Raw genomic sequence first — 13,565 nt, 5'->3', positions numbered from 1 at the left:
TCAGATGGAGGGAGTAAATACAGCGGCAAGCTTTGGGACAAACTCCCCTCTCTCCGGCAGAAACAGGAAATGCCGTAACTGTATGTAACAACGGTTTCAAATCAGCATCTCTTAGACTAAAAATTAAAATTAATAACTAAAATAAAACTCCAAACATCTTAATTGTGTTACTTTTTTGTAAAGCTCTTTTAGTTTTAAACCTGATGTTTATAAGCTTCTTAGTTTTTGCAACAGTCTGTAAATATACACAACTTTATAATAAAATGCACACATTTACCTTTTTCTAGATCAGTGCTTCTCAAAGTGTGGTCCGCGGACCACTGGTGATCCGTGAGCGCCCCCTAGTGGTCCGTGAGTATATTGGTACAATTTCACATTTTAAATAAATAAATAAAATTAAGTTTTCCGCACTCTCGCGGGAATATCTCCGCAATGGAGCGAGCTTAAGTTTCAGTTTAAGTAAAACAAAAATGAGGTTAGCACAAGGTTTTTAACATCGCAATTTATCAGACTCGCTGTTTGAGGGCTTGATAACCCACTCCCCTTCCACACTCGTTGGTTTGGAACAGCACTTAATGTGGCTGACCCTCCGCGCGAACGCGCAAATATGCAAACGGAGAGGTAGTGTGTAGGGTGTAGGCCAAGCCCCCAGGAAGTGCGCCGGACTCTGATGAAAATATTCGTGCTGGCCAAACGGCGGTACTACACTTCCTTTTGGTTGCCAGGCCCGGAAACACTTTTTCCCATTGACTTACATGGGGAAAGAGTGGTCTGTAAATCGTTGGATAATTTTTTTTAAACTAAATAAACTACCCAGTATGAACACTTGTATAGCCCTTATTAAAAACATTCATTCCTCAAGTTGTAAAATGTGCTAATAACGTTATTCTGAGAGTTATTTCCCTCTGCATTATGAACGCGCATCTAACCCACGGGACCGCGCCGCCCGGCACGTTCATGTTACGTGTTCAGCACTACATGCGTTTATCTTTACCCATGGATGCACAATAAGAACGGACCCATATCGCCTTACTGCCAGCCCACGGAGCTGTAATAATGGATATATTGCACATGTTTGCTGTAATTCATAATTTGTAAAATATTATACTACATGGGCTGTATGATGAAATCTTGTACCGTAAATGTTGTATTAAATAAAGTTAATATTACCGACGTAGATTAACGTCCCTGTAGCTTCTTATTGCACTAAGAAGCTTATTGCACTGTGTATATATATATATATATATATATATATATATATATATATATATATATATATATATACAGTGCAATAATTCTTTCATGCTAAATGAAGCTCTGTTGCTTGGATATCACTAGATCCTGTTACAGCGTAATATAAAAGTACATAACGATTGATGTGTAAATTAGCATAATTACTAGCTAACCGCTAGCTGCTAACTGCCGCCTCGTTAATATCAAATCTATCATAACAAACATTACCATGCTGTCATAAACGTGCGGTGCTGTTACGTGTACGCAAATTGATGTGCTTGATGTGAACGAGCATTTTGGGGGGCATGGTTAAAGTTGCGCATGCGCTATGAGCGCACATACGGGTACTTCTCAGGCATGCCGGGTAATCTGTGACGTTTCGCTCTCTCAAAAGTTGGGCCATTTTATCATCATGCGCGAATGAGCAACTCTCATAGGAATGAATGAGGCCCCGCCTCCCACGCTGTATCCAGTTCTTATTATACATCCATGGGTGTAGGGGGTGGATTGGAAATGGGCCTTTGTTTGAACTCTGGTTAAAGTGGCAGGAGCCCCCGGTGTAGCGTTCACTGGGACTCGGACAACCGCATTAGGGCCACGTGAGAAAAACAATTTGCATTGGACCAAAAATGTAAAACACATTTTAGTTCTGAATTTTATATCATTGTTCTGAGAAGAAAAGAAAAAAATTCTCATAATTCTTATTTTTATCTAGAAATTCTGACTTTTTTAAAAATTCTAATTTGAATGACTTTGTATACTGCAGGGTAGCTTGTGAATTTACTCCAGGTGGAACTAAAGTCTGATTTAACACTTGATTATATTTCTCATAATTAATCCAAATCTGTAAAGTAACTAAAGGTACTACCAGAGGTGGGAGAAGTATTCAGATCTTCTACTTGAGTAAAAGTAGAAGTACTCAGATATTGTACTTGAGTAAAAGTAGAAGTACTAAGATCTTGTACTTGAGTAAAAGTAGAAGTACTCAGATCATGTACTTGAGTAAAAGTAGAAGTACCAGAGTGTAGGAATACTCTGTTACAGTAAAAGTCCTGCATTCAAAATGTTCCTCAAGTAAAAGTAGAAAAGTATTATCATCAAAATATAGTTAAAGTAGCGACAGTAAAAGTAGTCATTGTGCAGATTGGTCCATTTCAGAATAATATATATGATATGTTTTATAATGATTGATCATTAAAGTGTTCTCAAAGCTGGTAAAGGTGCAGCTAGTTTGAATGACTTTGTATACTGCAGGGTAGCTTGTGAATATACTCCAGGTGGAACTAAAGTCTGATTTAACACTTGATTATATTTCACATCATTCATCCACATCTGTAAAGTAACTAAAGGTATTAATACATGTAGTGGAGGAAAAGTACATAATTTACCTCTGAATTGTAGTGGAGCAGAAGTACAAAGAAGCATACAATGGAAATACTCAAGTAAAGTACAAGTACCTCAAAATTGTACTTAAGTACTGTACTTGCGTAAATGTACTTAGTTACTTCCCACCTCTGGGTACTACATATATGTTGTCGATTAAAAGTGCAATATTTACTTCTGAATTGTAGTGGAGAATAAGTAGAAAGTAGCATTTTATAAAATGTTTTACTAAGTGACTTACAATAAAGGGAACTCGAAACTAAATACAAACAGGAATTCAGTTTTCTTTTGTTTTTAACCCTTTGGTATTAAAAGTTAACAACCTAAAATCCACTAAATGAATAGTTCTAAGTGAGAAAATGAACTGTTGTTTAGCTATAGCCTACTTCATCGAAGAAACTTGCATTTGCAGAAACAGGGATACAAAAAATTGTATTCTATTTATTTGAGTTGAAAACATGAAAAAGCGCACTTTTAAAGTGTCCAAACTGGCACATATAAGTGACAGACACCTTTAGTTTTAACCTGCCCAGAAGGTGACGTAATGCCATTGCTGACCTTCTCCTTCTCTGTGAAACTATTTCTGTCGTTGACATAGATACCCAGGACTATGTCCAAATTAAAAAAACAGCAGATGCTCGTGCCACAGGGGGTCAATACAGGGACTTGTCGAATGGATACTCCTTCTGTTGCTTTTCTCCGCACTTCTAATGGCTGAGAGCCGATTCACACGCCGGCTCAGGGCCAGGCTTTACAATCTGGTCTGATGTTGCAGTGGCAAGCAAACAAATGTATCATATCTGAATTGTGGTGATTTTAAATGTGTGATTTAATCAATTTTTAGACTCATGAGGATAGTTGTTTACAGTATATTCCTGATTGTGTGCTCATTATTCACTGTATTCATGCCCTTTCCTGCATCATTGCCACATTATTTTCATATTGAGTCATATAAAGCACATATATAACACAATATTTTGGGAATAATATAATTGTTAGTGCTATTTAAATGATGTGATGTGAAGAAATGCAGGAGTTTTCACCAGATGGTTTGATGAGCTCCATTTGGGAACACATATAACCTATAAATATCTTATAGTGGGCGCAATCACATAGAAAATAGAAAAATCACTTTAACTCTAGAGACATTTGGTTTGCTTGTACAAAATTGCACGTACTGCCTTAAAGGGCTAAAGATCACACTAGAAATGAATTTGAACTAATTGAAATGTCATCTTAAATATACAACCAATTTACATTGTTCTTTTCAGGAAAGTTATTTAAGATTTTGAGGGAATTATTAAGATATTATATACCCCTAAGATATTCCAAAAAGCCAAGCTGTATCAACAAACAAAAAACAACATTAGAGGTGTCCTAATTGAAAAGCATTATCAACAGTATTTAAGCCTTAATCTGAAGTATTTCTGTTGTATTCTCTGCCTAGTTCTCACATGATGATGAGTTGTATAATATACATAGTGCCGCATACTATGACACAATAAATACCCGCCATACTTTGTGCTCGTCGTGACTAACCTGCTGTAGGTTGTCCAGAGCTGGACTTCAGTCAGGATTCACAGGGGGAAACCATCTGGACCCAACGGTCATTTCTATACATTCAGCAGGCTTTTCTCACACCGCACAGGCTGAGGAACAGCTTGAAGACGCTAAAACCACATGACTACATCTTATACTTGTATTGTGTACAGTCATGCAAAAGTCCTCTCTTTAAAATAATGATTCATCAGGACAGCCACGACAAACAACAAAACTAAAAAACAGAGATATTGGATACAATATCCGTCTTTTTAATATTTTATATGGATGTTCTAGAGCAAAATAGTATAATATTGTTCTGACATAGATTTGAAGAGTGTGATTAATCTTGACAAACAAATTATAAGTCTCAACTGTGCACACATCTCTTGGCAGGTTAAGATAACAAAAAAAAGTACAATTACTTCAAGTACTTTGCCCCCTGTTATATTTTAACAGAGAAACCTGTTAGTTATTGTGCAGCAAAGTTTCAAACTAATACAGTACTTGCATAACATATACAGTAGGGTACTGCTGTCAATAGCAGAAAACGTCCTTGTCCATTATCACGTGCAAACAGTACTTTTGTGTTTCAGAAGTCCATCACAACAGTCTGTTTCCATAAATTCCTTAATCGGCATCACAGTCAGATGAAATAGTACTTTATGCACAAGTTTTTATGTTAATTTGGCGTCAAATCGCTGTTATTTCCACCCACAATAAAAAGCAAAAATGTCAAATAACTAGAATCCAACTTAAAATCTTCCCCCATTCCCATCTTTTCTGACTCTGACTTCTGCTTGAGTACAAATTTAAAAGTACTTAACTTAAGTATTTGTATCTCATGCGTTTCATAATATTGGGAATATTGTACTTTTTTCACAGCAACCATTTTTCTGCAGAATGAGTTTCTTTGTACTTCTACGTTCTTTGTACTTCTACGTTTTTTTAAATGCAGGACTTATACTTGTAATAAAGTATTTTCAGATTATTGCACTTCCTTTTTCTCTTGGTTGAACATTTCCCAAAAATGCCTTTAATAAAAACAGGTTAAAATGTGCTACTCTCTGTTGTTAGTATATCATCTGTGGACAAACATTTAAGAAAGCCCTTTTTCCCTAAATTAAATTAAGGTTTGATCCCGAAATGTGTCAGTTATCTCATCAAATCATGCCTACACCAAAATAAACCCGGAAATACAAGGAACTGTATCTAAAGGTGGGTATTTTTTGTCTAATATGGCATATTTATGTGTGATTGACAACCAGTTTGTTATCCATTGTACAAACACACAAAACCTCGTCCCATCTGCCACTCCAAACTGCTCCTAAAATGACTTTGCATCAACTGTCTGAAATAGATGTGATTTAGACAGACAAACAACAAGAATATCTGATGGGTTTTGTTAGATTGCCTCTGATTTTATGTAAGGTAATTTAATGAATTAAACACCCAAGATATAACATGTTAATAAGTTACTTTTAGAGGTTCTAGTAAGATTACTTTTATAAACCTTGACAGAGCCAGTTAAGACGTTTCCAGTATTTATGCTAGGCTAAGCTAACAGGAAGCTTTTTGGGCCTTGTTAAATCAACACAATCTCACGGCATTTCGTGTTATAGTCACAAAATTAATCTATTGATTCGTGTTCACCAACACGATTTTCCCATTTTTTTCGTGTCACACAGAACGATTTTAAAAGCAATGTAAATAATAACAAATTAGAAGGAAAAACAGATAATTTTTTTTTACAGATTTCAGTATTCTGACACAGAACGATTTTAGAAGCAATGTATTTCTATTGGTAGTATGTTTCGTGCCTGCACCAAATAATAACAAATTAGAAGGAAAAAGAGATGACAAAAAATACAGATTTCAGTATTCTGAGGCTCTGAGCCATTTCTTTTCCTTGCGGACAGCAAAAAAACTCAGACATTATACAATTTAAAATAAAAGGGATAGGGTTAGGCTTAGGGTAAGATATTGAGTAAGAAAATGTGTTTATGAACCACACAGCTTCTGGTCTTCCAAGACCCGACCGGACAAATAGACGTGGTGCAGGCACGAAACATACTACCAATAGAAATACATTGCTTTTAAAATCGTTCTGTGTGACACGAAAAAAATGCGAAAATCGTTTGGTGAACGCGAATCAATAGGTTAAATTAATTTCGTGACTAATAACACGAAATGCCGTGAGTTGTATATTTAGCATCATCTTAGCGTCATCTTTAGCTCTATCTTTATCCTTTTCTTTTGCTTAATCTGTATCTTTAGGGTACAGGCATACGAGTGGAGTTTATTGTCTCATTTAGCATTTCAGCCAAAAACCTTTTCCCCCTAAACAAACAATAAACAGCGTGTTAGCAGTGAAGTGTTGTTGGAGCTATTTTTATCTGAACTTTTGACAGCGCCCGGCTGTTTCCTCTGCTTCCAGTTGTTATTCGAAGCTAAGCTAATCTCTTCCTATCTTCAGCTTTTTGCACATCATTTCCAAAACTGTTCAATTAAAGTGTACTTCACAAGCTTCTGGATGATTGACTACAGTTCCTGAAAACACTGTGAAGCCAAGGCTAGATTAATATGACAACCCAGTCTCACGGCATTTCGTGTTATTAGTCACGAAATTAATTTAATCTATTGATTCGTGTTCACCAACACGATTTTCACATTTTTTTCGTGTCACACAGAACGATTTTAAAAGCAATGTATTTCTATTGGTAGTATGTTTCGTGCCTGCAACACGTCTTTTTGTCCGGTCGGGTCTTGGAAGACCAGAAGCTGTGTGGTTCATAAAAACATGTTCTTACTCAATATCTTACCCTAAGCCTAACCCTATCCCTTTTATTTTAAATTGTATAATGTCTGAGTTTTTTTGCCGTCCGCGAGGAAAAGAAATGGCTCAGAGCCTCAGAATACTGAAATCTGTATTTTATGTCATCTTTTTTTCCTTCTAATTTGTTATTATTTGGTGCAGGCACGAAACATACTACCAATATAAATACATTGCTTCTAAAATCGTTCTGTGTCAGAATACTTAAATCTGTATTTTTTTAAATGTCTTTTTCCTTCTAATTTGTTATTATTTACATTGCTTTTAAAATCGTTCTGTGTGACACGAAAAAAATGGCGAAATCGTGTTGGTGAACACGAATCAATAGATTCATTTCGTGACTATAACACGAAATGCCGTGAGACTGTGTTGCAACATGAACAACTGGGGGCAACAGGGGTGGACAAATGAACAGAAACCCCTCACACTGCAGCCAACCGTTTTTGTTAATGTTGGGCTTTTTTCAGTCAGTGCCGCTGAGTGTCTACTTGTGATCATCCTGCTTCTGTGTTAATGCAGTTTTACTGTGTTCGGGGTATGTCATCGTGATTTTTCTGAACTTTTCCCACTTGTGTAGTTACATAATGCTGCAGCGTTTGTGATTGATGCACCAGAATTTTGGGCAGAGAGCTCTGAAAAGTCACAATAACAGAGGCAGCTACACAGAAATATGAGTCACGTTGAGCTATCAGAGTGTCAGCTTTAATATAGTTCTGAGAATCACGATTTGTTATGGTTTCATCTTGTATTAAACCACAAAGTCTAAACTGGTGCTGCATCAATCACAAATAATGTGACTATAACCTCTGAGTTAAACCAGCATATCTGAGATAATTAACAAAAAAACACTAAATGGGAATTTACTGCAGAGCTGAAGTCTTGTACCCTTTCCTTCCAAAATTAGCGCAAGAATGCAGTTTTTTTAAACACCATAACACCTGCTAAAAATAGGCGATAAACTCCTTTTCCATTGCCAGAAGACAAGTGTGTCTTTCTGTGTTTTTCAGGTTTTACAAATGCACCATAAATCAGGGTAATGAACAGTTATTTTGTATCTGTTAGTTAGTCTCTCTTTCAAACTCTCAAACCATGTGATTCTTTGTCAATTTATTGGGTAAATTAGTCCTCTTTCTAAGCTGAAGGACTTATCTTCAAGAAACCTATGAGCCCATATTGTGCTAAACGCAAGCTACATTGATACTTTTGCATGACCCTTCGTTGAGAAACTCATCTGTCAATTAAATCCCCTAAACGAGACACATTTGTGTTTGAATAAAGTGTGTTTGACAACAATCAGCAATCTAAAATTATTGTTTCTGCCAATGGAGTCTGGTTGCTTTGAGAAGAGCATTTCAAACATGTTCCTTTTCACATTTAACTCTATGAATTAAAGGGTGGAAATATAAATAAAGATGGATTTATCTTGTCATTCTAGTGTGTTTAACGACAATCATGGAGGTTTAATTACTGTTTCTGTCAATTGACTCTGGTTGCATTGAGGAGAGCATGTTAATTGTATGTTTTGAACGTTAATACAATACAATAATTATCCAAATCCCTGTTGATTTCATAGCATTGCGTCAGGAAAGGGGCGAAATGTCCATGTTGTTGTCTTTTCCCCACCAACTCTGATCGGAGCCCTAAAAATTGTCCCAGAAAAATAACGAATGCAAACTAGACTTTTCCCGTTTAAGACCAGTAGGTGAGGTAAAATGATGTTATCTCTCCATTTCTTATTGTGCAGTTCCTCAACTGACTCCGCCTCTAGTTCCTGTTGCAGCACCTGTTCAGCTGTCACCTGTTTACCCTGAACACCTCGTGGTCTGCAGTGTGTGTGCATAGATGTCTAATTTCACGACTTGTTAACACCCACAGGTTACTTCTACCTTCAAAGAAGTGATGTGCAAACAGACTCAGAGAATCCTTTGAGTAGTTACCTGCAAATGTGTAAACTTAACATGACTTTTAAACGTTAATAGTTGACTTTTACGTTGGCATTTTGGACTATTTTATTGTCTTTTTTCTTTTTAAGTCTTCAGTATATTGTATGCTGCACTCTAAGCGGGGTCTGGGACTTCAGATTTCCATTGCCAACAACAACAACGCTGTGGCTATTGTGCATATGATAATAATCCTTTGACATTAAAAGTATTGAACGTTTCAAACCCTTTCAAGTTTTGAACGTTTTCGCATAACATGCCGTCAGTTTCTCCATGAAACTCATATATAGTACATGCACGTTCAACCTGTGAAACTCCTCTTCAGTGCATTACTATATAAGTATAAGTGCGCATTTCTACAAATACATTCCTGGTTTGTTTCTTTCGTTGTTCGCACTAAGAAATGTTCTTTCATTTTTGCACATCATTGCTTCCAAACATAGCAACCCTTCCTCAAACTGATATTTGAGTTGTCTTGTCCTACTGTTTACTGGGATTATAGCACCACAAACATCTAGCAGTCTTGTCTCTGCTGTGAGGCCGGCTCTCTGGCAGTCTAGACACATTGTTCTGTGCTGAAATCTGCTGTATCGAGAGTTTTAAACGGAGCTGCGTCTCGTAAACATCCTGAATGGAGATAAGAGGTGCAGGCCTGTAGTTATGGAGCTGATGCTCGAGCATTGACGTGGACTACAAACACATCCCGTGGACCCCGGCTCCACGTAGTGAGGACAGTTCCTGCTCTGCTGCATGTAGGGATTCGATATCATCAGCTCCTGAGGGATGGAGCCCCGCAGCTTCTCCTTGCTCCTGTACCACAAGCAGGAGCATATTGTCTGGAAGTGCAGCACCTCGGTGTAGACGCCTTTCAAATCCTTCGCTTTGGTGGCATCTTCTGCTAAAGAGGTGGAGGCCGAGAGGGGGAGCAGTCGAGCCACCTCTCCTCGGGGTTTACCGACAGGAACGAGCGCGCGTTGCCTGGCGTCCCGTCGCTCGTCCTCCGTGTTCATGGTGAGGAAGCGAAGCACCACCAGGTTCAGGAAGGCTCCGATCACCGTGAGCCCCATGAGGATGTAGACGAAGCAGAAGGCCACGTAGCGAGGGTCGTTCTGCAGCGCGTCATCCCTCTGCAGCGCCACGTAGTCCCCGAAGCCGATGGTGGTGAGCGTGATGAAGCAGAAGTAGAAGGCGTGCAGGAAGCTCCACCCCTCGCAGTGGGAGAAGGCCACGGCCCCGACACACAGCGTGCTGAGGCAGGAGAAGAAGCCCACGGTCACCATGTTGGCCATGGACACGGCCGTTTGGCGCAGGCCCAGGCACTTCTTGGCCTGGTGCAGCAGGTACCTGACGAAGGTGTTGATCCGCTCCCCCAGGCTCTGGAACATCACTAGAGTGAGCGGGATCCCCAGGAGGGCATAGAACATGCAGAACACTTTCCCCGAGTCGCTGCTCGGAGCCGCGTGGCCGTAACCTGAGGAGACATCGCAGGAGACACGTCAGACTGAGAGTTACAAGAAGCTATCTGACGTAGTGTGGGAAGGACTGGAGATTAAGCTTTGGCTGGTTGAAATGATATCAGAAAAGCAGTTTTGTGCACAAACTTATCTCGTGCCCTCATTGGTCATGTGCACGTTCGTGTGTGTTGGAGGAGGGGCTCTATAAGGAAGTGGCAGATTTTCTCCGGTTGTGTATTTTCAAATTCTAGCGATCTCGAGCCGGTTTCTCCAACTTACCTATCCCTACCTTTAATTAGGGCACATAATATGTAAACTATTGAAAAAATGTAAGAATAAAAAAGGAGGATAGATCCCAGGTTACACGTCAGACTGAGAGTTACAAGATGATATCTGACGAGATAGGATGAGGCAAGGACTAGACATTTAGGTTTTGAAAGTTGGAATGATATCAACAAAGCAGTTTTGAAATAGTACAAATTTACTTTTACATGTAAAATTGACACTTTGATGAGTAGAAACATAATATGTAAACTATTGAAAAAAATCTAAGAATAAAAAGAAAACAGATTTTTCCATTAAAATTTTATAGAAAATAGAAAAAGCCCTTTAAAAGAGGTCTATCCTACTTGTCCAGTGAAGCTGCATTAATTATTATTGATTAGGTCATTTTGGTCACAGGACATAGAAATCATTGAAAAAAAATCCAGTATCTTAAAAATATAATAAAATATGAAAAACAAGGACATGAAAAAAATTCAAATATAAATAAATCTGTTTAAAAAAATATATATATATAAATATTATATAAAAATAAAGAATAACATTTAATTCAGCAAGGAAGCACTGTTACTTACTTTATGCACGTTGTATCGTCTATATAGGTTTTTACGATTCCCTACATCACTTTAAGAATTCCTATGTATTTATTTTATTATCCTACAAAGTTTCTCCTTCTTGTTTTGTACTTGTTTACTGTCTTTGCCTCTAAACATCGCCTAATGGCACCTCAGCGTAGCCCCTCTCTCATGCTCTTAATGTGTAAATAAATGAACTTCCGCTCACCTATGGTTGTGATCACAGTGATGGCGAAGTAAAAAGACCCCGCAAACTTCCACTGCACCCCGGCTTTGTGCGGTTTGAGCTGCACGACGACGTGCTCCAGCTCCTCGAAGTCCCCTTTGGATAAGTTGTATTTACGCATGAGTTCGTGCTTCCTGGCGTCCAGCTTCCTCTTGTGGCTTTTCTCCTGCTTCGACTCCAGGGTCTCAAACACGGCCGCCCCCACCACCAGGTAGGTGAGGATGCTGATGATGAGGGCGAGGGTCCGGGCGTTTTGTCTCTTCATGGTAAGTAAATAAAAATAAAAATGGAGAGACACTTCTTTTTTGTTTCCCCTGCGTCCTTCCTGCTCCTCCTCGCGTATCCAACAGAGGGGTTTGTGACTTTTGGAGCCGGAGCTGTTCTCAGCACCACCCCCACATCACAGTTGGGCTGATTCTGTATTTGGAGTATTTGTCACAGACTTATATTTAGATCTGCCAGTGGTGAAAGAAGTACTCAGATATATAACTTCAGAACAAAAGTATGCAAATATTGACTTAAATCGACAAAAGTGAAAGTAGTAATTATGCAGTTTGACAGTGGTGGACAAAGGAGATATTTGACTTGAGAAAAAGTATGAAAAATGGCTTTAAATATATACTTAAATCACAGAAGGTAAAAGTCGTCATGCATATTGGCAGTGGTGGAAGAAGTATTCAGATGATTTACCTTTAAAAAAAGAGTAAAAAATCATACAAATATTCACATAAAATGGTAAAAAACTTAAAATAAAACAATGCTGCATTGACTTTGGATCACTGGGTCACATGATATGGCAGCTATTGCAGATTTCTTCATTAGAATATTCATATATATCTGTTCAAAATATACTTAAATGACCAAAAGTGAAAGTAGTCAGTATGCATAATGGCAGTGGTGGAAGAAGTACTCAGATTCTTTACTAAAGTAAAAGTACATATCACATGGTCTTTTAAAGTAGGGGAGTATTTGTAAAATTAGACAGTATGAGCACAATGTACGGTGGCTGACCAAAGGAAGAAACATCTACAGCAACTTGAGGAAACATCCAACATTTAGAAATCATTCACTAACTTGAGGAAACATGCGCAGCGTTTATTACTAAAAGCTGCATAAACCAAACGCTGCAAGAAGCTGAAAACACAACGAAAACCAGGGGACACTAAAAAGTGACGCACACTTCACATCGTGTGATATTTTATTTTTCTGCTTCATTTATGACCTGTGAACAAGAAGGCACTCATCTCGTTTCTTTCTCCCATGTGACTTTTAAAAAAATATTAAACTTAGTTATGATTTGTTATCCTTTATTGACAATTTAATTTTGCAAAGTAGTTCGAACGACGTGTTCTTAAACTAGTTTCCTCTCTCGGTAGCTTTGTTTTAGTTTACCTTCCTCCAGTGTGAAATCATTTACCTAACACTGAAGTACTTCTACTTTAATTAAAACATCTGAGTACTTCCAACACAAACACATCTTTCCTACCTGCGGCTTTCCATCCGTAAGAGCTGTCACACTCCTCAGCAGCATTAAGGACTCCCTGACGTTGTTAAATATATCTGTGTGTGTACGATAACATATTTGCCCTGTGGTTATTTAAACAGACCGGCTCCACTGGCTGCACCAGTCGTCTAGCAACCTGCTGACAACCATCGCTTTCCTGAGTAAATATTTAAAAAAGAGGCACATCCTTTCCAGGGTGAGCAGGCTGCAGGATTCAACAGGGTGATTATTTGTTTTAAAGACGGGGAAAAAACAAAGATAATACATGTTAGTTTAATGGCGTGGAAGAGGAGTTGAGAGTTAAAGGGGCCTCTTTTTTAGGATCATATTAGTATTTAGTGTCTCTACTTTAAAGAGTCCTCTCCTGCTGATGTTCAGGTGTATATCAGTATGTAGTGTCTCTACTTTAAAGAGTCCTCTCCTGCTGATGTTCAGGTGTATATCAGAATGTAGTGTCTCTACTTTAAAGAGTCCTCTCCTGCTGATGTTCATGTGTATATCAGTATGTAGTGTCTCTACTTTAAAGAGTCCTCTCCTGCTGATGTTCAGGTGTATATCAGTATGTAGTGTCTCTACTTTAAAGAGTCCTCTCCTGC

At 38.3% G+C, this 13,565-nt stretch overlaps 1 protein-coding gene across 1 annotated transcript; it reads right to left on the bottom strand.

Moving 5' to 3' along the window:
• Positions 1–7,334: 7,334 nt before the first annotated feature.
• kcnk3b (potassium channel, subfamily K, member 3b) lies at positions 7,335–13,036 on the bottom strand. The gene is made up of 3 exons (XM_034144358.1): positions 12,952–13,036; positions 11,448–11,882; positions 7,335–10,399 (listed from the first exon to the last, which is right to left on the bottom strand). The coding sequence occupies exons 2-3, from the start codon at positions 11,728–11,730 to the stop codon at positions 9,528–9,530; spliced, it is 1,155 nt and encodes a 384-aa protein (XP_034000249.1). The 5' UTR covers positions 11,731–11,882; positions 12,952–13,036; the 3' UTR covers positions 7,335–9,527.
• Between the last annotated feature and the right edge of the window lie 529 nt (positions 13,037–13,565).

The sequence above is a fragment of the Trematomus bernacchii genome, unplaced genomic scaffold (genome assembly GCF_902827165.1).
Source record: "Trematomus bernacchii unplaced genomic scaffold, fTreBer1.1, whole genome shotgun sequence".
NCBI lineage: Eukaryota > Metazoa > Chordata > Actinopteri > Perciformes > Nototheniidae > Trematomus > Trematomus bernacchii.
This window is presented reverse-complemented; position numbering and strand designations above follow the sequence as displayed.